The 20,875-nt window shown below is 38.0% G+C and overlaps 1 protein-coding gene across 4 annotated transcripts in view; it reads left to right on the forward strand.

Annotated features, from left to right (window-relative positions):
* Positions 1 to 20,875, forward strand: part of CDH8 (cadherin 8) — a 324,676-nt gene that overhangs the window by 175,443 nt on the left and 128,358 nt on the right. For all 4 annotated transcript variants that reach the window (XM_019755067.2, XM_074314784.1, XM_019755057.2 and 1 more), the window contains 3 exons: positions 6,549 to 6,716; positions 10,488 to 10,675; positions 13,864 to 14,117. In XM_019755067.2, the coding sequence (XP_019610626.2) occupies positions 6,549 to 6,716; positions 10,488 to 10,675; positions 13,864 to 14,117 (610 nt within the window). The remainder of the gene's footprint in view (positions 1 to 6,548; positions 6,717 to 10,487; positions 10,676 to 13,863; positions 14,118 to 20,875) is intronic.

The raw sequence follows: 20,875 nt of genomic DNA on the forward strand, positions 1-20,875 counted from the left end.
TATGATGTGCCTTTGATCTATATAATTTTAACCAATAATTTAATATTTGCCTATTGTTACATACATTGCTTGGCTTTTAAAATGAATATCATACAAAAAGTGAAAAACTTTACAAATTTTAGGGGTCAAGAGAAAGGAATTTTATAATTTCCTTGGAATAGTTCTTAGTTTTAAAAATACAAAGTCACAGAATATAAATGAGGCTTGATTCCTGATACAGTTAGCCCATTAGCTTTCCATTATGTTGTTATATTTCGCAAAAGCACCAGAAATATATGAGGAATGTAGTTTCTCCAAATAGACAATTCTATCTATCTATCTATCTATCTATCTACCTACCTATCATCTATCCATCTATCATCAATTATCACCTATCTATATAATTTATAGTTCGAGTCACAAAGAAAGGGAAATGCAATTTTTGGTTTTGTTTTTTTTAACCCTCTGGAGGCTGAACAGTTTTCTAATATTTCACTTTTTCCTTTGTGATATATTTGTGCAGGTTTCAAATTATGGAAGTTACTATATTGAAGCTGTTCAATGATAAGGTGGGCCTGTGTTGAAGTATCTCTAGACATATATCCTTTACTCCTCATAACTGGTAGCATGTACTATATATAGATCACATGGTTTACAGAATGTATGGATGCAGTGTATGACCCCCTAAAACAATGTATCCCTGGTTAATTTGTACCATTTAATCTCATCAATAGAAAACTTTTTTTTTGCATTTACTAAGATGATATTGTACGTTGAATTGGCAAGAATTTTGAAGAATGACAAAGCTAGTGGTTTCATAACCAGGATAATGTGTTCAACACGTTTTATTCAAAAGAGGAGTCTAGCACAGCATTTTGTATCAACTGCAATCTTTGAACAGCACAATCTGGGGGACCCACAAGGAGTGAATTACAGTAATCAGCCTTCAAAATGACAAAGGAGTTAATCAGCATCTCCTTGCCTTTCTCACGAAGCCTCTCAATCTGGTGATAGCACAGAAATTATAAAAAGAAGTCTTCGTGACGGATACAAAATGCTTCTCAAATGATAACACCAAAGACAATGGAAAGGAAAAAAAAAAGCACACAAGTTTTAAATTTTTGAGATGACTGAAACTGGATTCTAATCAGAAGTACTCCCGGAATGATGAGACAGGAGGAACAGCTGTTTAGCACTTAGAAGAACTTAGGCCAGGCTATGATTTAAAATTTCAAACTACTGCACCAGGGAAATCTCCATTTGATTGAATAAAGTTAAGATAAAACCGTGTCTGTTAAATACAGGAGAATGAAGCCCATCAGTCTATTCACAGTAGGATAATGAATGCTGCTTTCAGAGCAAGATTGTTCCCCCTTTCCCTCCTTAATCCTCCTAGCAGGGTTCACCTTGATTCCCAAATTCAATGGAGATTTTGAAACTGGCACTGGGACTCCCCAGTAACAGTTTCAAAATCTCCATTGAACTCAATTCCTGGAGTATGGACTGTTCTCATTAATTGCATGTTCTGATTAGATTTTCAAAGTGGAGTTCCAGGGAAACTCTTCTAAAATATATTTGTTTACGTTCCCTTCTGTGAATGGACTCTGCAGTAAATGTCATTGAGGACCCAGCAGGACAGGCTCATCTTTCTGAACACCAATTGTGTTTTTCTTTTTTGTTCTTCTCAAAATGTTAGAGCTTCCCATTTTCAAGGAAAAAAAAATTGCCCTGGGGAGATTGTGAGATTTATTCAAGAGTAGCTATTTAAGGGGTCGAAGTCTAAACCCTAGAATAATCACTGACGTTAGAAATTTACAAAAGTCAGAGATAACAGGTGTAATAGCGTTTGGAGTCACATCCTGAAATTTCCATTTAAAAAAAAAAAATCAGTTGATTTTCTTTTTTGTGAGCTTGTTTAGCAAATACCTACATTAAGTTTTACTAACTGCCCCAGAAGAAAGCATTTGTCATGCTGCCGGCCATAAAATTTAAATATTGAATTTGTTACTAAGTTGCTGTAATGGGCATTTCAACACAATGCTGAAGCTTTGGAATACATGGCTGGGCACTGCGTGTGTGTAACTGCAGTCATGTGGGGAGATGTGAACACAGCTCTTGCTTGACCACAATTGTGAAAAAAAAAGGGGGCACAATCTATGTTTTGGGCAATAGGAAGCTATTCAAAATTAATACCACCAAAAGGTGTTTTACATTAGCTTATTTTGGCAAAAAAGGTGTAGGAATCTATCTGCCTTTTAAAAATCAGAGTTGAAAAATGGCTGAAAATGCCATTTCATTGAGGATTTTAATGGCTTTTTTTGTGTTCATGGATCAAATTTTTGACTTCTCAAATCTGAGAGGAAAAACAGCCTAATTATTATATTTCCCGCTCTGTGTGGTCTGGTATTTAATACCCAACAATAATTTTTAAGATACAGAAGTTCTCTTGTCCACGTAGGAAACAACCTAAAGCTATGAGTGCTTTGGGAGAATATGGGAGCCAAAGCAAATAATTCAGGGAGAAGAAGTAGAAGGAACTTTTCAGAACGTTTTAAAGCTTATATTTAGGAGCTTATCAATATATTGCAATATTTATGCCAGTGAAATGATCTGTCTTTTGAATAGGAATGAAGTTAAGTAACATGTTAGATATGTCCCAATACAACAACAACAAATAAAAGTAAGAGTGCCAAGGGCACTCGTTTTTTTTGTTTGTTTTTTTTTTTTTTCATATCCTGCCTTTACAGCCACAAAGTAGCAGGAAAAATCTTCCAGAAATTCTGACTTGTATTTTCTAATGAGTTACTGCTGGTTGTGAGGTCGACACTAGAGGCAGGGGGCGCTGGCAAAGTGAGAGCTGTTCATGATACAGCTTGTAATGAAGTCAAATAAATGTGCTGCAGGCCTTCAAGAGACCTGGGAGAGGCTCTCTGTTTGCCTTAGAAATCAGGAAACCTCCTCCCAAGGTTGTATAGGAGAGGAGGAAGTATGAAGACTCCCAGATCTGAAGCTTCCGAGTTGGGTCATTTTAAGCAACTCACTTAACTGAAGAGGTGTTATTCTCATTTTTATAGATAAGGAAACAAATGTTTGCCCTGCTTTCTTGAGGAGTGGTCCTGGGGACAGCAATATGCTATTAATTGAAGTACTTCTGAACTGTAGATATCTGTGTAAGAATGACATGCTAGAAACACGTTTGATGCTTGAAAAAGAACCAGGATCCTAACCATATTTTTTTGGGTTCTGATAGGAATGGGGTAATTAAAGAGAGTTTAACAAAGGAACTATTGACCAATGGATGGCCAGGTTAAGAGAGACCATCAAAGGCTAGTGAAGCACCCCAAGGCTTGTAAGGGAAGTGCCAACATCATCCCTAAGCCTGTAGGAGCAAGGGAAGGGTCAGCTATTGGACACTAGAGTGTTGTTCTAGCAATATCCTAATAACCATAGTGTATCCAAACATGTGATTGAGTTATTGGAGGGGGGTAGAGAACCTCACCTTGCTCCATTCTCACACTCTCTGAGGGTAATGTACATTTGTTAAGTCTAACACAAAGCCAAAGAGTAAGCAAGTTCATTGAGTCAATCCATAGAAGTCACTCTCCCGTGCCAAGGGTTGGTGCAGAATGCTGGAAAGTAGGTCTGGAAGAGCAACTGGAGAACGTTCAACACTCTATAACCACCATCCAGATAAGCATTAAATACATTGTGGTTGGGAAGGAAAAAAGGAAGAGAAACATCAAGGTTGGGTAACTACTATGTGCTAAGAACTTTTCATGCAATATCGCTCATAAACTTAGAATATCCACTACAAGAGGCTGATTATTATGTCCATCTGATAGGGCACAGTATTGAGTCCCAATGGGTTTAATAATTTGTTCATAGTCACAAAGCTAGTAAGTCTGCGAATAATGTAAGAAACAAAACTTGCTTGACTTCAATATGATGGAGCATTTATAAGGGGATTCAAGCTTGTTGATAGATGCATGTCTTAGGTAGTATCAAGCTGTTCATCTGAGTGGTGAAGGGCATAAACATTTCTGGAACAGGTGGAGACACATGGAACTCTTGTTTACCATCCAAGCAAAGATCTCCATCATGATGCCTCCCTCATATTCTGATAAACTTGTACATACTATCCCAAGTGTGCTGTTTTCCACTGAGCCTCAAAACTGTCTTAATTTCCAAGTGTCTGAGAGACATCACAACTTTTGTGTGTGTGTGTGTGTGTGTGTTTTAGTTTACACTCTCACAACCTATAAAAATGATGAGAATAATGCATACCAACCTTGTCTGAGTCTGAGGGCATTGTAAAGATTCTTCTACTGAACTAATCGGAGAAGATTCACATAGGCCTCTCAGCTCATCAACTTCTTTGAAAAAAGTTGCAACCTTCCTTGAGAAATTATATCCGTTTCCTCCAATTATTAGAAACTCCACATCAAATTCCAGAGTCTAATTGATGGCTTTAATTTATGATGACCTGAGAATGTGGTGATACCTAAACTTTACAAGCATTCATGTAACTATCATGGGAGTAAAACAATTGTCTAATTCTTTCTACTAGAATTAGACTCATAAGGAAGCTATGCTGAGTTATGAAAATATGTATCCATAGCAGAGCAGGCATACTGGTATCTCATCATGCTCATGAGGAGGTTTTTTATTGTTGTTGCTATTTTTTGCTCATATGTTTATTTTCCCCTCAACATTGCCTCACAGTGATCCAAGTCTGAAATATGGTTATATTTCTATTTTTCTTTTCTTTCTGTTTTCACTTACTATGGTACCATATAAGTATGATCTACTGAGTTATATAATGATATGATCAAATCCCGAAAGAAACCATTGTATTGAAAGATTTTATTATATTACCATCAATGTTTTCAAATAAGTATGGTTATCCAATTGAGTGCTTCCCGAATGGGAAGGTCTGATGTAAAAGTCTTGTCAAGTTCTAATAAAGTGCATAAGAACACATAGCTCTTCCCAGAGCCTGCGCCCTGCCAGGGTGGATTAGATTTCCCTGAGCACTCTTGCACCTTGCTTGCTATTGAGATGACTCAGGGACTTGAACTCCTGGTAAACCTTTTGTAGACAGATGATTTAATTACAGCATATCAGTTCAAAAAAAAAAAAAGGGTTACAGCTTCAGAAGTGGCCAAGAGAGTGGCTCATCCTCAATTGGAATTGAGCATTTATGATGTCTCTGGGTTAGAAGTAATGGGGAGAATTATCTTTTATCTGGACATTTTTCTTTCATTTGGGCCAGAGATGAAACACACCCATTCAATAGTAATATACTAAGCTAGTCATAATAATTTTTATTGTGGGATTGTAGCAATATTGGGAGGCATCTTAGAATTAAATAAAAATGAAGGACACAGAAAAATATAGTATCATTATAAGATACTTTATTATTCTTTGAAAAAATTGGAAATAACTACAATATCCATTAATGTGTGAATACCTAAGGTACTCACAGCTCGTTTATAAATGAACAATTATGTACCTATAAGAAGTAATGAGTTGGATCTCCATGTGCTAGCAAGAAAACATCTCAAAGATGTCCATTGCATGAATAAAGTCCCAGAACAATATCATCATAATCACATGTGTGATTATATGTTTATGTACATACATGCTCATGTGTATATAATGGCCACATTTATTAGCAGAACTTATAAATAGAAGAATAAGGGTAAGGGGAGGGCTAAATAAAGATTTTCAAAATAAGTTCTTAAATATCATGCACATTTTGAATCTTTAACGAGAAAATTAAATTACTAGTAAGCACCCAAAGAGGTAGATAGATAAAGCCTGAAAATATATATAAAAAAAAAAAAATTGACATTTTAGCACTGATGATTTTATGTTATTTTGTGTGATTTTATGTTTTACCCACTTTTTCTATGTCTTTCCATTTTTCTCAAATATTTATTTTTATAATAGGAAAAGTATAACTACAAAATAAAATATAAATATAGCTAAACAGTACTTTAGGATTTAGAAACTTGCCTATATTAATTTTGATTGGTGGTTTATTCACCTGAGTTGATTCTAATAATGCATTTATTTCTATCATCTCTCTAATATATTTGTGAGCTTCAGAATAATTTATCTCTGACCTCAGAGCCTTCAAGCTATTTGTGTATTTACTCCTTTTGTAGGGGAACTGGGATCTGTGATAAATTGTAGGATTCTTTCACTTCCAGGGTTTTCCTGGGTAGATGAGGCTGTGTGGTGATTTATACTTTAATTTGGTAGGTACGAGTATACCATTCAGTTCACTTTCTAATATATACTTTTGCAAGTTTTTTTTAAAAAGTATTATAAAATATATATTTGTAAGTTATCCACTTCTGTCTATGACTACAATCATTCTCTGTGTTGGCATCACCAATACACGCCAGTTAAATGTCAAAAGAAAACTGAAAATTATCTGAGTGGGACCTTGTACGTACGTACGTGAGAGAGAGAGAGAGAGAGAGAGAGAGAGAGAGACTGGCACATTTATTTTTGAATGAGCTCTCTGCCTGAAGGTCATTCTCCCATTCTTCCCCCCTCAGCAATTATAAAAACTGCCCTTCCCAACATGGACCGAGAAGCCAAGGAGGAGTACCTCGTCGTTATCCAAGCCAAAGACATGGGTGGACACTCTGGTGGCCTGTCTGGGACCACAACACTTACCGTGACCCTTACCGATGTTAATGACAATCCACCGAAATTTGCCCAGAGTAAGTGAATTTCCTGCACTGGGGTAAGACTCTAGAGTATGATGTTTTCCTTTGAATGTATGTTCTGATTTTTCAGCAACATCAAGAAACGAAAAACTGATCACAATCATTGAGTGCTTATTATGTGCACGGCACAACCCTTCATATATGTCTATGAAACAACCAACTCTCCTATCATTTTGGTACTAAATGTATCCCCGTTTTACAGATTCCAAAGAAGTTGATAAAATTTCCGAGTAGCAAGCATATAGTAAGTAGTGGTGCTGAGAATTAGAACCACATGTGTGACTGCAAGATGTGTGCTGATTTCTCTGTCCCGTGGCACTTTTCATGAAGAAAACTTGAAAGAATGATTAACATGCACCTCAGAGTTTGCTCAACCAATAGTCACACTTGTTGTGTAAAAGAAACTAAACCTCTAGTGTCTGAGATGGAAAAGGCAGATATGTAGTACACTTGCTACAAAATACACACTCCTCCTTCCTGCACCTGGGGGGACATCAGTGATCACTGACTCTACTTGTCCCTCCTAAAGTCATGCTCTACCTCAGAAACCTCTCGACAGACTTTTAGGCAGCCACCATCAATGAATCAGGGACATAATCATTATTTGCTAACTACTTTGTACAGTCATAGAACCCTTTTCTACTGAGCGTTTGTCAAAGGAATCTGACATAGATGATTTGGGAAGGACTTTCTGGCATGGAGACTCTTGAATTGAGGTATGAATGATGAGCAGGAATGAGCTGAAACAAGGTGAAACCAGGGGAATGGGGGATGGACATTTCCACTAGAGGAAAAGGATGTCCATAAACCCTCTGGAAGAAAGATGCATGGCCCTGGATGAGAATTAATAGAATTTCAATACAGCTGAAGCACAGAGGCTGGAGAGTTAGTTTAGGCAGGAGTTAGTCATATTGTATGTGTAGGCCGTTTTAAGTACCATGATCTTTATCTTAACATCACTGGGAAGCATTAAAAGATTTTAAGTCTTGGATTGAGTATTAATAGGATTTGATTCCAACAAAATCAGAGAAGATAAAATCTGGCGTTCTTCTGATGTCTTCTCCACATTTTAGCCAGTTAAGGGTGATTGTAACCATTCGTGTAGAAGGTGGTGGTAGCCCTGGCAAACAAGGGTGGTCACAGTGCAAGTGGAGAAAAGTCTATCGGTGTGATAGATTTTTAAGAGGTAAGGATAACAAAAATCTAAGGATAGATTGCATTTTTCACTGAGGAGATGAATTATCTTGCTTGTGACATGAGAAATTAGATGCATGCTGGTGCCGTTTGCGGGGATAGAAAATATCATAGGAGAACCAGTTTTTGAAGAGAGAGACGAGAGGACAAAAAGAAAGAGAGGGAGAGAGGGGGAGAGATAGATGGACAGAGGTGTGGCTTGAAAATGACACACTTGAGGTATATTTGAGAATTTATCTTCAGAAATTTCAAGGTAGAAAGGACAGAAAAGACGTATTTTCATTAAGAATTTTCACATCTGGCCATTTAAAAATCAGACAATAATGCAACCCTTTTAAATAAAAAAAAAATATTGAAATGGAAAATGCCATTTCTCCTATCCTTCCCTCAACTCTCTCTTTTTTAAAATTAAATTTATTGGGGTGACATTAAATAGGTGTCAAGTGTACAGTTCTATACTACATCATCTATGTATTGCATTATATGTTCACCACCCAGAGTCAGTTCTCCTTTTGTCACCATATATTTGATCCCCATTACCCTTTTCTGCTTCCCTCCCTTCTCCCTTCCCCTCTGGTAACCACTAAACTGTTGTCTGTGTCAGTGAATGAGTTTTTATTTCCTTTTTCACTTACCATTATTGTTAATGCTTTAATATGCAACTCTTCTTTCTTGGGAAAATTATTGTTTCAATTCAGCAGTGGCAGATGAGTTTCAAAAGTGTTCCCTTTCTTGGAGGTAGTAACTTTTAACTATGATCACAATGATAGCGATGATGGGAGTGAGCGGAATTGAAATGGATAAAGAAATGTTCCATTTGCTTGGTTTCCCCAGGCTCCCTGATGCAGGACTGGCAGCAAGGTGAGATCCCTTGCTGGCTTATTTACTTAATAAGTATACGTGAAGGGATCATCTCAAACCTTATCTGGAATATAAAGTTTGAAGGAAGTGGAATCATTAAACCAATTATGAGAGAATTGAGAGCCTTGTGTTCGACAGGATGATTTTCAGTGCCTACCTTATGGCAAAACTCTTCGGAAAACATTTTTGTTCCCCAGTTCCATAATTTCGTGATTCTAAGGGACATTTTTATTTCATCATTAAATAAAAGTATGTTAGTGCTAGAAGAAAACCTTACCCATCATCTGAACTAAACTTATATTGGGTAAAATGAGTCTTAGTTTATCCAAGGGACTCAGTGATTGAGTTCAGACTAGAATTGGGTAATGTTCTCTGAATTTAATTTTTCCTTTTGGGTTTATAGTTCATTGAATATTTATTTTCCCCTTGTTTTTCTTATAATGGGACGATAACTCCCTGTTTGTCTGGGTTTGGATTCCCCAGAAACAGGCACTGAGACAAGAATTTGATTATAAGTAGTTTATCTTGGAGATGTTCCCAAGAAATGCCAGTAGGGAAGTAAAGGGTATGAGTGAGAGAAAAACAGAAAGCCGATAATGTGCATTATCAAGCCAGCTATGACTGTGGGTGACTGGAGTTTTACCCCACCAGGGAAACTCTGGGACACTATAAATAAACAAAAGAAGAGACATTGGGAGAAGTGTTACCGTACCAGTGAGGGGAGGAGCCTGGGATATTATATACGAACCGGTGTGAGTTTTTGAGGGCTGCTTCTGTTGGTCATTAATTCCCTGGTAGTTCTGGCCTGACAGGCAGTGGGCAAAGTGGGTTCTGGAGGCCACAGAGGACCCTCAGGCAAATAAACACAGGAGCTGGCAGTGAGGTGTAGGGTACGTATGCACTGAAGTGGTAATGGCCTGGGGTTGTGGTTGGGGTTCCAACAGCTTCGCCTACACTCGTGACAGGGAGGAATACCAAGACAACAGCTAAAGTGACCTGAATAAAAATGGGACTCATGCCGCTAATTAGACACATTTTACCACCCACACAGGCAAATGAACATATACTGTAATTGTATTTTGCCTAGAGAGTACTGAAGGTAGGATTTTTGGTCTTCTGAGCAATGAGGACTTTAGTAACAAGAGGAGTGTTTCATGTATCTGAACAGCTTGCTGCAGGGCACGGCAGAAGTTTAGTAATTGGATTTTATCAAAAATGGTCTACAAGTCTGTAAATATAAAGGTAACTTCAAAAGTGACTTTCAGTGTGTTACACATTGCATCTTTCTGTGCTGAAATTAGCTTACTATTTTACGTTGGGCAACAATGAATATCCCCACAGGCAGCCAATGTGATTACAGTAAGCTGGAAAGAACAATCACATAGATGCACGGATATCCTGATATAACTCTGCTCCAAGTACATACTTGGTAAACCTATGGTGGCATAAGTTCAGTATCTCTGAAGAGTCTCAAAGAGAGATCACTCCTTCTACTGGGAACTATTTGTCTCTGACTCATTTAAAAGATTGTACATTCCACAGTGAAAGGCATATTTTTTTGTCTTTCCCATCACTATATTGATAGCATTTATGGGAGTGCCCAGAACACAGGAAGTGCCCAATAAATATTTGCTGAATGAATGAATGAATGAATGAGTGAGTGAATGAGTGGAATCTGTACAATGCTCAGTGTTTCTCCTCTTTTCTAAGGCCTGTATCACTTCTCAGTCCCGGAAGATGTGGTTCTTGGCACTGCGATAGGGAGGGTGAAGGCCAACGATCAGGACATTGGTGAAAATGCACAGTCATCATATGACATCATCGATGGAGATGGAACAGCACTCTTTGAAATCACCTCTGATGCCCAGGCCCAGGATGGCATTATAAGACTAAGAAAGGTAAGCTAAGGACGACTTTGATCACAGTTGAAATACTGTTTGAAACTTGAGTTTTGCAGTTTGTGGGAGTTGAGTGGACTTCCCGATATAATTGTTGAGCTGATAGAGGTTTAGCTTCTTTAGCTGCAAGAAAGTAGAGTCCTTTGCCCACCTCATAGCCCCACTTTACATTGCAGCTAAAGCTCAGGTGAACAGTTACCACAGTGGTGCTAGCCTCCCAGCTCATCCATTGTTCTTCTCCCGTCTATGCCAGAGTGCCTGGGAATTTGTAGGGAAGTCAATACTCTGAAAGCAACCCTCAAGCCACGAGGGACTCAGATTGGTGGACAGCTCTTGTTCTTTGAAAAACTTCTTTTGAGGCATATCGTCTATGCTTCCTAAGAGGATTTCCAGTGGGAAGCAGCCTCTATTGTTCACAGAGGTGGCAAGTGCAATGGCTTTTAATTCTTCTCTCTATTAACTTGCCCATTTGTACACTCCTACTTCTTGGGATATCTCCACAAAATACAGTGGCAGTTCCTTAGTCTTCGTTGCAAGCTCTGCTTTCAGGAAAACTCAACGACAGAAGGAGTCATCAGCTTCAGTTATCCGGGCTAGTTTTAGGCACTGGAATGACAGTGGTACCATTGGATACTCCCCCATGCACCCAAAGTCCAAGCATTATGTTAAGTGAAGCTCATATTTGCCTTGCTCCTGGGGGGGGGGTCTCCCCTGGAGAAAGAAACATCTCCGTAAACAGTACAAACGACGTATACAACGTTCAACTGCCTTTGCCAGCAACCGTTTTTTGTTTTTTTTTGGTGGTAGATGTGAAAAGTTCTGTACATTACAACATTTTCCATGTTTATTTCTCATTGTGACATCTATATTCATAAAAAATGTGTAGAACACAGTTTGTTGTTTTATGGACAGAGGCATTTGCAAGGAAAAAATACCCTTTTATCCTCATCATGAGTGTTTGTTTCATATTGTTCTTCATATCTCTGTCATGGAGTAGCACAACTTAAATTTTACATAGATTCGCTTCTTCATGAAGAAGGAGATGGATGGTGGACCACACTATTGGGAGCCAATCATTTTCCCCTCTGTCTTGATTAGCATTACATTGACATGACCCCAAGCTTACCCTCTAATTCTCTCTGTCACGTTTCATAGGGATCTGCTTTCAATGATGCTGTTCAGAGGCACAGATTAAAATTAAAAAAAAAAAAAAAAATACCCCATTGAAGAGGTATTGCTAATGGGAACCTGGAGTTGTCCGGATACATTCATATGCAAAAGAAATCTTACGATCAATTTTGAGTAAAAAAAACAGCTGCATGGAATTTAGGTCTCTGCTGAGCAACAAGACTTTTTAATACCTGGCTTGAGTTTAGACTTAAGCATTGCAAAGTATTTAAAAACTCGTGTCTGAAATAGAGTACAGGATAATTATACTTGAGTCGATTATTGAATAACCCAAAGCCACATTTTCCTTGGCTAACGATTCCTAATGTCATTTTTATTGTTATTATTAACTGCTATCCGTTGTTCCCATAAGGTGCTTTTATCAACTGAAGCAATTAGCAATTTGCTGTATTTTTAGTCACTGTTATTCATAAACTTGAAAGCATATAATACTCATCTTAACATGAGGAAACACATGTGTTTTACTCTAGAGAACACGGGGTAGGGAGTCATATTTCCACAATTCATGGGTCCTCTTTTTTGTCTGATAAACTCCTACGGACACCAGCATGTTTTGGGGTTCATTGCTACTATGTTGAGCTAAGAATGAAGCAGAACCTAACCTGTTATACTTACCAGTGTTTGTGAAGATTTTGACATTGCAAAAGGGTTACAGTAGGGGTGAATGGCAAATTGGGAAAATGCTGGTGTCGAATGGTCTATTCATCGTGCATGTGGCAAGACATTTCAGAACAGACAGGGAAGTGAGTATGGGCCTCGTTTTCTAGAAAATATTTCAAAAAATGTCAAGTCCCGTTAGACTTGAATTCAAATCTAAAAATCAATGCAGAATTTTGAAATATGAATACGTATTTAAGCTTATACAGAAGTTCTGAAAGAGCTCACTAATGCTAGCGTGTGTTCCAGCTTCTTATTTTTATTTTGAAATCTGTATGGCAGATTTAAAGTTCTGTTTCTTACAGGAAATTGCAATGCCAACCTAAATGGTGTCTTTGAACCTTGACAGATGTACTTTCTTGAAATCTGAAGTATCCTGGGTTGCCAGGAATCGGACGATGAGGGTTCTGAGGCTGATGGGCTTCTGGTTATTAAAGTGGATTATGTTCTTTTACCTAGCTATATTTACCTAGGTCATTCACTACAGTCTCTGGGGCTTTTAAGGAATGAGGTATTAATATGTCAAAAATACTGTCGGTAATGGTGCAATGAGGTAATTTCAAATTGCTTTTCGTAGTTGTGAAGGTACAGCCAGACCTAGATATCTATACGCGGTATATACTACTCTCACTTGTCCTTCTTCTAAATATAAGCACAAGTACATATGTATCTGCATGCAAATTGCCTTATACGCCCACCTGCTTCATATCATAGGACTCATAATAGAGACCTTTGAAGAATACCCTAAAAATGAATAACCCTCTTTTTAGCCACAGGATCGGGAGAGCAGCAATACTTTGGAAAGGAAATAAGAAAACACTCTTTGTTCAGATTGGTGCTGACTTATGCTTTATAATGTCTCCTTGGACTAAACAATGATTATTACTACTTCTTCACATTTCACACACTGTTGCAGAAATGATAAAATATTCTTCCCGGATAAAGATTGGGTTTGATGCTGTCTTATCTCCTACTGGCAGAGGCTCGATTAACTGGCTGATTGATATGCAGGCCATGTTTTCACTAGTAAAATTTTATTATTACTCTGAAGTGAAATTGTGATGGCACAATTCATGACTGTGAATATTTTGTGAATTCCAAGTGAAATGAGCAAAACAAAAGACAACACTAGGAGATTAGATTCACCGAGCTTGTACAATAAACAGATATCAATAAATGCCTGTAAAATTTACAGGTCGAATCTGGAGGAATGGAGAGGGATCCCATTAAGACTCACAAATGGGCTTAAATGCACATAACTATCATCCATCCGCATTAGACTCATTTGTTCTTGCTGCTGTGGTCGTTAGTGAAAAACATTCATCTTTGTCATTTCTTAACAGCCTCTGGACTTTGAGACCAAAAAGTCCTATACACTGAAGGTGGAGGCAGCCAACGTTCACATTGATCCACGTTTCAGCGGCAAGGGGCCTTTCAAAGACACGGCAACAGTCAAAATCGTGGTGGAGGACGCTGACGAGCCACCCATCTTCTCTTCCCCGACTTACCTCCTCGAAGTTCATGAAAATGCTGCTCTAAACTCCGTGATTGGGCAAGTGACTGCTCGTGATCCTGATGTCACTTCCAGTCCTATAAGGTATTTCTCTTTGAAAAAACCCACTGACAAGCAAATTAATGCAAAATGCAATTACATGTACATCCCGTGTGCCTGCCTTTGGGACTATGCTCATGTTACCAAAAAAGCAGGGTCTACACATACCTTGTGTATGTGTGTGTATGTGTGTGCATGGGCCCACCCACAGGCTCACACACAACATCTAAGAACTACCTACAATGCCCAAAGCCAGGAATATCAAGACGAATAAGGCTGTTTCAGCTTTCAGAGAGCTAAAGGAAACACAAAATTGCAGTGTTTTGCAGTGCGTTTGGGTGGATCTTTTCATATTATTTTGTTTTTGCTTGTTTGTGCATTTCTCTCCTTTTTTTATTTCTCTAGCATTATGAAAGTATGGCTGGTTTTTCTTCTTTCTCCTTTGACAGTTACAGTGAATTATATATAAGAATTTAAAGGCATGAGGCCACGTCTCAACACATTAAGAGACCCCTATCTTATTTCTGTTTGGTGTTTGGCTTTGAAATTATCTTCTTATCACTTCATGGGTATTTCTGGTAGGTCAGCATATCTGGATTGGCGCCGTTTAGACAAAATCTTTCTCTGCCATTTTGAAAATACCTTTTGTTTATACTTTCCCTGCTCAAAAATTTCCCCCAGGATGATAAATAATCTTTTATTAAAGGTTTTCTGCTTCCTACCCCCCCCTTTTTTAAAGAAATGAGGCTCGATTCTATTTTTTTCTGTTGAACTACATATATCTTTTCCCTTTTATTAGTCACCCAAATGACAATCCAGTGTTCAAGCTAAGTAGCTTTTTTTTCCCCAGAAGAACATTGGAAATCTATAACTGTACACTGGTCTCCAAGGGTGAAGTGTTGGTTAATGATGTGTTTGAGTGTGGACTTCAAATATTGTCTTAGAAATGTTTGTTGGGAAAAAAAAGAGAGAGCGAGAGAAAACTTAATGGAGAAATAGTTTTAGAAAATTGTCCAGTTAATCTCTAAGTTAGATGTCAGCTCATACCCAACTCATTCACATGGGTCACAAGGATATAAGGCTGATGTCCTTGTAATTACTTTATTCAGGGAAACTCTAGACAAGTGAACTTTCTGGAGGTTTTATTATTTACTTGTTTTTTTATGTATTGCATTCTCATTACTCACAAGGGTGCTGAAATGATGAGGTTGGAGGTGAAGCCCATCAGAATAGTCAATGCCCCAAATAATCTGAGTTTAAGAAAAAAAATAATTCTTTTCAGAGCCATAAAAGATATTTTTTAATAGAAGCCATTTTAAAATTCAAGATAATAAAGAGTGTATACATAAGGGTACAAAAAAAAAAAAAAAAAAGAAAGAAAGAAAAGGAAAAAAGCTAAAATGCTTCTTTTAAAAGAACCCAAACTCTAAGAAGGTAAAACTCCATCCACCTGGTGATTTGAGGAACCTTCAGTTGCCCATTCTCAGTTCTAAAGGAATTCAACCTGCAGAATGCCCCCATTTGGCTAAGAAAATTGTATCTCTCAAAGGACCAAGTGTCAACTACAAGAGCAGGAAGTATCCAGAAAAATAAATGTACATGGGCATCCATTTTCTGACTAAAGAGTAAAGTCTTGAAATGGCTTCATATTGAAATCCTGGTATACATAGGGGCAATGATAGTTGTTGAATGAATAAATCCGCCCCATTTCCGTGTTCCTCCATTTCCTCTGAAGGAACACAGAAAGGAGGAATTGCCACTTGGTGTCCATCCGCAAGTATGAAAGACAGAATGTGAAGAGAGTAAGCAAGATTGGTCCAACTAAGAGACAAGACCAGTCATGGGGCCAGTGGTAGTACTTAATTTGCTAAGATTTCTACTCTCGTCAGCAAGGAACATATAGTTGGGCTCATGAGGTTTGCCGAGCCAAATGTCCTTAGAGAAAGTGAAGGGTTCAAAGATGAGGGCAATCACACGTGAACTCCTAAAATGAAATCCGCAGGACCAGCAGGAATGGAGTCTCCGTGCAGAGACATGTTCTTCATCAGCTGACAATGAGGTTTGAGGTACTTTTAATACCATAGTGACAGGAACCACAGATTGGCAGAATTGGGGGAAAATCCAGGTTCCGAGTCTCCACGGGTTTTTCCCCATGCTATAATCTATCTGTTTACTGATGTAAAAAGGGAGATTCACTGATAGTAATTCCAGTTCACAGGGAATCAAGTGATGATCGTAGTAGTGGATTGTTATGATTATTGCTCTTGTTATTTGTATTATTGTCTCCGGTATGAGGCTGCTTAGTAACAACTGCCCAACTTGAGAGCATTTTGTTTTCAGGCAGACTAAAGGGGATTTGGGGCTGTGTTACCAGGAAGACATGAACAGACAAAGTACCATGTGATGACACGGACATATCTATACTTGTGATAGAGGTCAGGCTGCTGCTAGTTCCTTGTCATCCATGGTCCCACCCAAAGAAAAGGTGACGAGTGTTTCAAATCATTTACAACAGTGCTTTGATGTATTATTCAGAAGGTGAACCCCATATAGTTCTGATTGGAGGTGGATTGACTCCGTGGGATATGAATGTAAGAATCACCAACTGCATTTTTCAGCATCTGTTTTGCATTTTTGTAGTTGTCCCTCCCTCCTCCCAATTGGGTTATAGAGAGAAGATTTTTTCCCCTCTATATACACAATTGGTTGATTTGACTAGAAATTAAATTTCCTGACCAGCCAGAGCAGTGCATAGTTCCTTATGAGTCTAGCAGACAGATTTAGAGCCATTTAACCTTTTTTAAACAGAACTAGAGGACATGGATATTCAGGGAATTAGTGAGTAACAAATAGCAAACCATTATTGTCTCTTTAGGACTGTTGTATTTCATATGCTGAAAAGAATACATCCATCTTTTAGAGGAATGTTTACTTGGCCATTCTGCAAAAAATAGGCATTTATTGTGTCATCTGCCATGTTAAATCATGCAGTCATTTATTGGTTGGTCAATTTAGCATAAGATTCAACTTCTTTTTAGAGCACATTGTCAGGCAGGAAATATTATGTATTTTAAAATTTTTATATGTAAACTTATATCTATATCTATATTTTTATCTGGATCTATGTCTATGTCTATACACCTGCTTCCAGGGGAAAATAGACAGTGACATAGAGATGAAATTTACGGTCTTACCGTCTCCCTTTCAGGTACACTAATTAAGCATTTGCTACTTTCTTCAACACTATGTCTCTCAGTAATGTAGAATAAAGGTGTGTAAATTATTTAAAAGATGACACATTTTGAATTTACACAGGTTCAAATCCTATCACTGCTACTTGTCAGTCACGCAGCTGGTCTCTGGAATTCTCTGAGTGTCAGTTTCCTCATCTGTATTTTAGGGATAATATTATCTTCCTCAGGGTTACTGAAATAATTAAATTATTAAATAAAATATATGGTAGCAATTAGCATTACCTATTAATGAAGCAACTATCCGTTTCATATTTTAAATGCTAATTAAAAACCTTGTGCTTATTTTAGCAGTTTCTTCTTCTAAAGTTTGCTGAATGTGTACAGAACTATCTGTTTTTTTGTTTTTTTCTTTCACAGTTTCAGGATAAATAGTATAACCTCATTTAATCTAATTCACCCCTGCTGCTGCCATGAATATTGTCACTAGTGAGTGCTTAGTATGTGGCTAGGTGGTGCTAACTATATTCACTTAATTCCCTACCACCTCTATGCCATAATATGCATAATCATTCTCCTCATTTAACAGATGAACAAACTGAGAATAACAAGACTAACATGGCCAGTGTCATGCAAATAGCCAAGAGTGGAACTGTGATATATACCTGGGTTTTTCTGACAATACAACGCTGTTCTTGGGTCCCTATGCCACACTGCCTTTCATTCCCTGTGATCACTGTGACTCCAACTCTACATGTCTCTACATGTTGGGACAGCTTAACAGGACCAATTTTAATTGAAATAGTAAATTATTCTTTCTCTAAATGGCGTCATTCAATCCAGGACACATCCCGAGAAAGAAGGAAAATGGAAGGTCTGTGGAATTAACCAGAGTGTGGATGGGGTATTACTTGCTTGTCAGTCTAGCCCCTTTGTATGAGTTTGTCATTATTGGCTGTGAACCAAATTGTGATTAGGCAGGTAAAGAGAGAAACGATGTTATTATTATTTGATGAATCAGATGTACGTTTCTATTATATATTATTTCACGTGATTCTCACAAAAGACATCATGATGTGATTCCAGTTTTATGTAGAAGGAAGCCGAGAGTCTGAAAGGATGAGTTCCCTGTGCATGGTGCTATAGCAGGGGGCGTGGGGCCAGGGTTTAAAGGCAAATTTCTTCTCATCGTTGACGACTATGTCTACGCGTGCCTTGCTCAGTTCCGGCATCTTGCATGAGCTGTAGGATGATGACAGTTAAATGTTCACTGAGGCCCTACTTTGTGACAGACACTCTGAAATGGTGTTGGACACAGCAAACAGTTTATATTCAAGGTCAAAACTCAGCACAGAGTAGGTACTAACTACTATAAGTCCATGCTTTCATATAAACCTGTTTTGGTTCTCTTTTTTCCTCTCGACACACTCATTTCATAGGTGTATTTGGGGTCACCATGGTGTTGAGATGGCATGTGGCTGCTTTGCAGATCATTGCTTCCTGTTTCTTTCAGAGCATTTACCTTGCTTGAAAGAGTGCACGAGCTGCTCAAATTAATAATGGGAATGATGGCCATTCAGCAGGCAGAGTAGGCTGACACACGATCCTGGCGACTCTGTGTCCTGACTCCTCTCTGGAATGTTAAGTGCCCACTCAACACCAGAACATTGCTTTTCTTTTTTTTTTTCCTTCCCTACTTGTATTCTGGCATTTTTATAATTCACCTCAGTTACCAGGCTTGCAGTTAATGAGCTCTTTTCCTTAAAACACTCCTTAAAGTCCTGATACCCAGTGCTGCCAAAGTGGAAATATTTCCTACTGTAGAGAACCTGGCATTAATTTGGAGGGTAGGCTGTGTATTGATTGGTCTCTCCTCAGTTTTGCAATAACTCCCATTTTTGGTAATGACCTAGTTTTGTTTCATTTGTTTGTATTTTAATTGTGGTATGAGCACTTAAAAATCAGTTAAAAAGGTAAATGTCACGTTAAGTGCACAACACAGTATTGTTAACCACAGGCAGAGTGTCACACAGCCCATGTCTGAAACGCCTTCATCGGGCATAACTAAAAATTTTTTATCCATTGATTAGCAGTGCCTCATTTCCTCTTTCCCCCAGCCCTGGGCAACTACCATTCTACTCGTCTATGACTCTGCCTAGTTTATATACCTCATGTAAGTGAAATCATGTAATATTTGCCCTTCTGTGACTGGCTTATTTCACTTAGCATAATGTCTTCCGGGTTCATCCATGTTGTCCCATGTTACAGAATTGCTTTCTTTTTAAGGCTGGATACTATTCTATTTAATCTATACAACACATTTTCTTTATCCATTCACTGCTGATGGACATTTGGGTTGTTTCCACATCTTGCCTCTTGTAATTGGTACTGCAGTTACCATGGGAGCACTAATATCTCTTTGAGATCCTGATTTTAATTCTTTTGGATAAATACCCACACAGGGGATTGCTGGATCATATGGATGCTCTATATTTAATTTTTGAGGAACCTCCATACTTTTTTTCCATAGCAACTGTGTCAGGTTGCAGTCCCACCAGCAGTGTACAAGGTCTAGTACAAGGACCAACCAAGTCTTTCTTCCTGCACACTCTTAGCTACATAAAAGTTTGATTGTCTCCCAATCCAAAAGTATCAACTCTTCCAAATTATTTTTCAAAAAAAAATATCTCACTGTACCTGCTAATTCAACTCCTGGTAATTAATTAATTCATATATTCATCTAGTCACACGGCCACCTATTGATTCGTGTGGTCGTGTGTGTGTGTATGTATACAGAGGGTGCCAAAAAATGTATGCACATTTTAAGAAATGAAAAAACAATTAAAATCGTAATACGCAATATATACCGATAACAAAACATGAATAAAAGTCACGTTTGACTTCTTCAATAATAAGAGGTACTCAAAGTGGTTGCCATCGGTGTCCAGACACTTATGATTATGGCGAACTACTGCTTGAGCAATGTTAATCAAAGTGTCCACTTGTATACATTTTTTTGGCATCCCCCGTATATGTATATAATTTATTTAGTTGTACGACTAACATCAGAGCCCACATTTACCTAGGGAACTTTATAAAGGCAGTACTTCTACCTTCATGGACCTTATTCTATAGTAAGGAGGCTGGATGAATAGCCATGGAAAACCCAAGGCCTCCACATTTATCTAACAAGCCCGTAATACTTACCATCTGAAAATGATAAGTAAAATTAGATTCTGGAGCTTTAGGGTCACATGGAGGAAGAGATTTCCTAGTTTCCTAGTGAATTTGAATAGAAGCAACTGTAGATGTCCAATGATGTTAACGTGGGAATACCTCACACTGTAGAGAACCTAGTATTTATTTGGAGCGTGGACTGTGTGTTTATAATTTTCTCTCATTTTTTATTCTCTCTATCTCTCTCTCTCTAAAGAAATGCTTTGGGTAGAAAAAGTCTTCTTTTTCTCCTCAGAGGAATAATAAATAATATGTGATACAGGGACATTAGAATTCTGGGACTAGCAGAACTCAGATAATATTATTTATTAAAGCAGTTACAGCAACCAGTAGAGTAATTAGAGGCAAAAAGCTGAAAACTTGTAGATGGAATTT

The sequence above is a fragment of the Rhinolophus sinicus genome, linkage group LG11 (assembly GCF_036562045.2).
Source record: "Rhinolophus sinicus isolate RSC01 linkage group LG11, ASM3656204v1, whole genome shotgun sequence".
In the NCBI taxonomy this organism is placed as follows: Eukaryota; Metazoa; Chordata; class Mammalia; order Chiroptera; family Rhinolophidae; genus Rhinolophus; species Rhinolophus sinicus.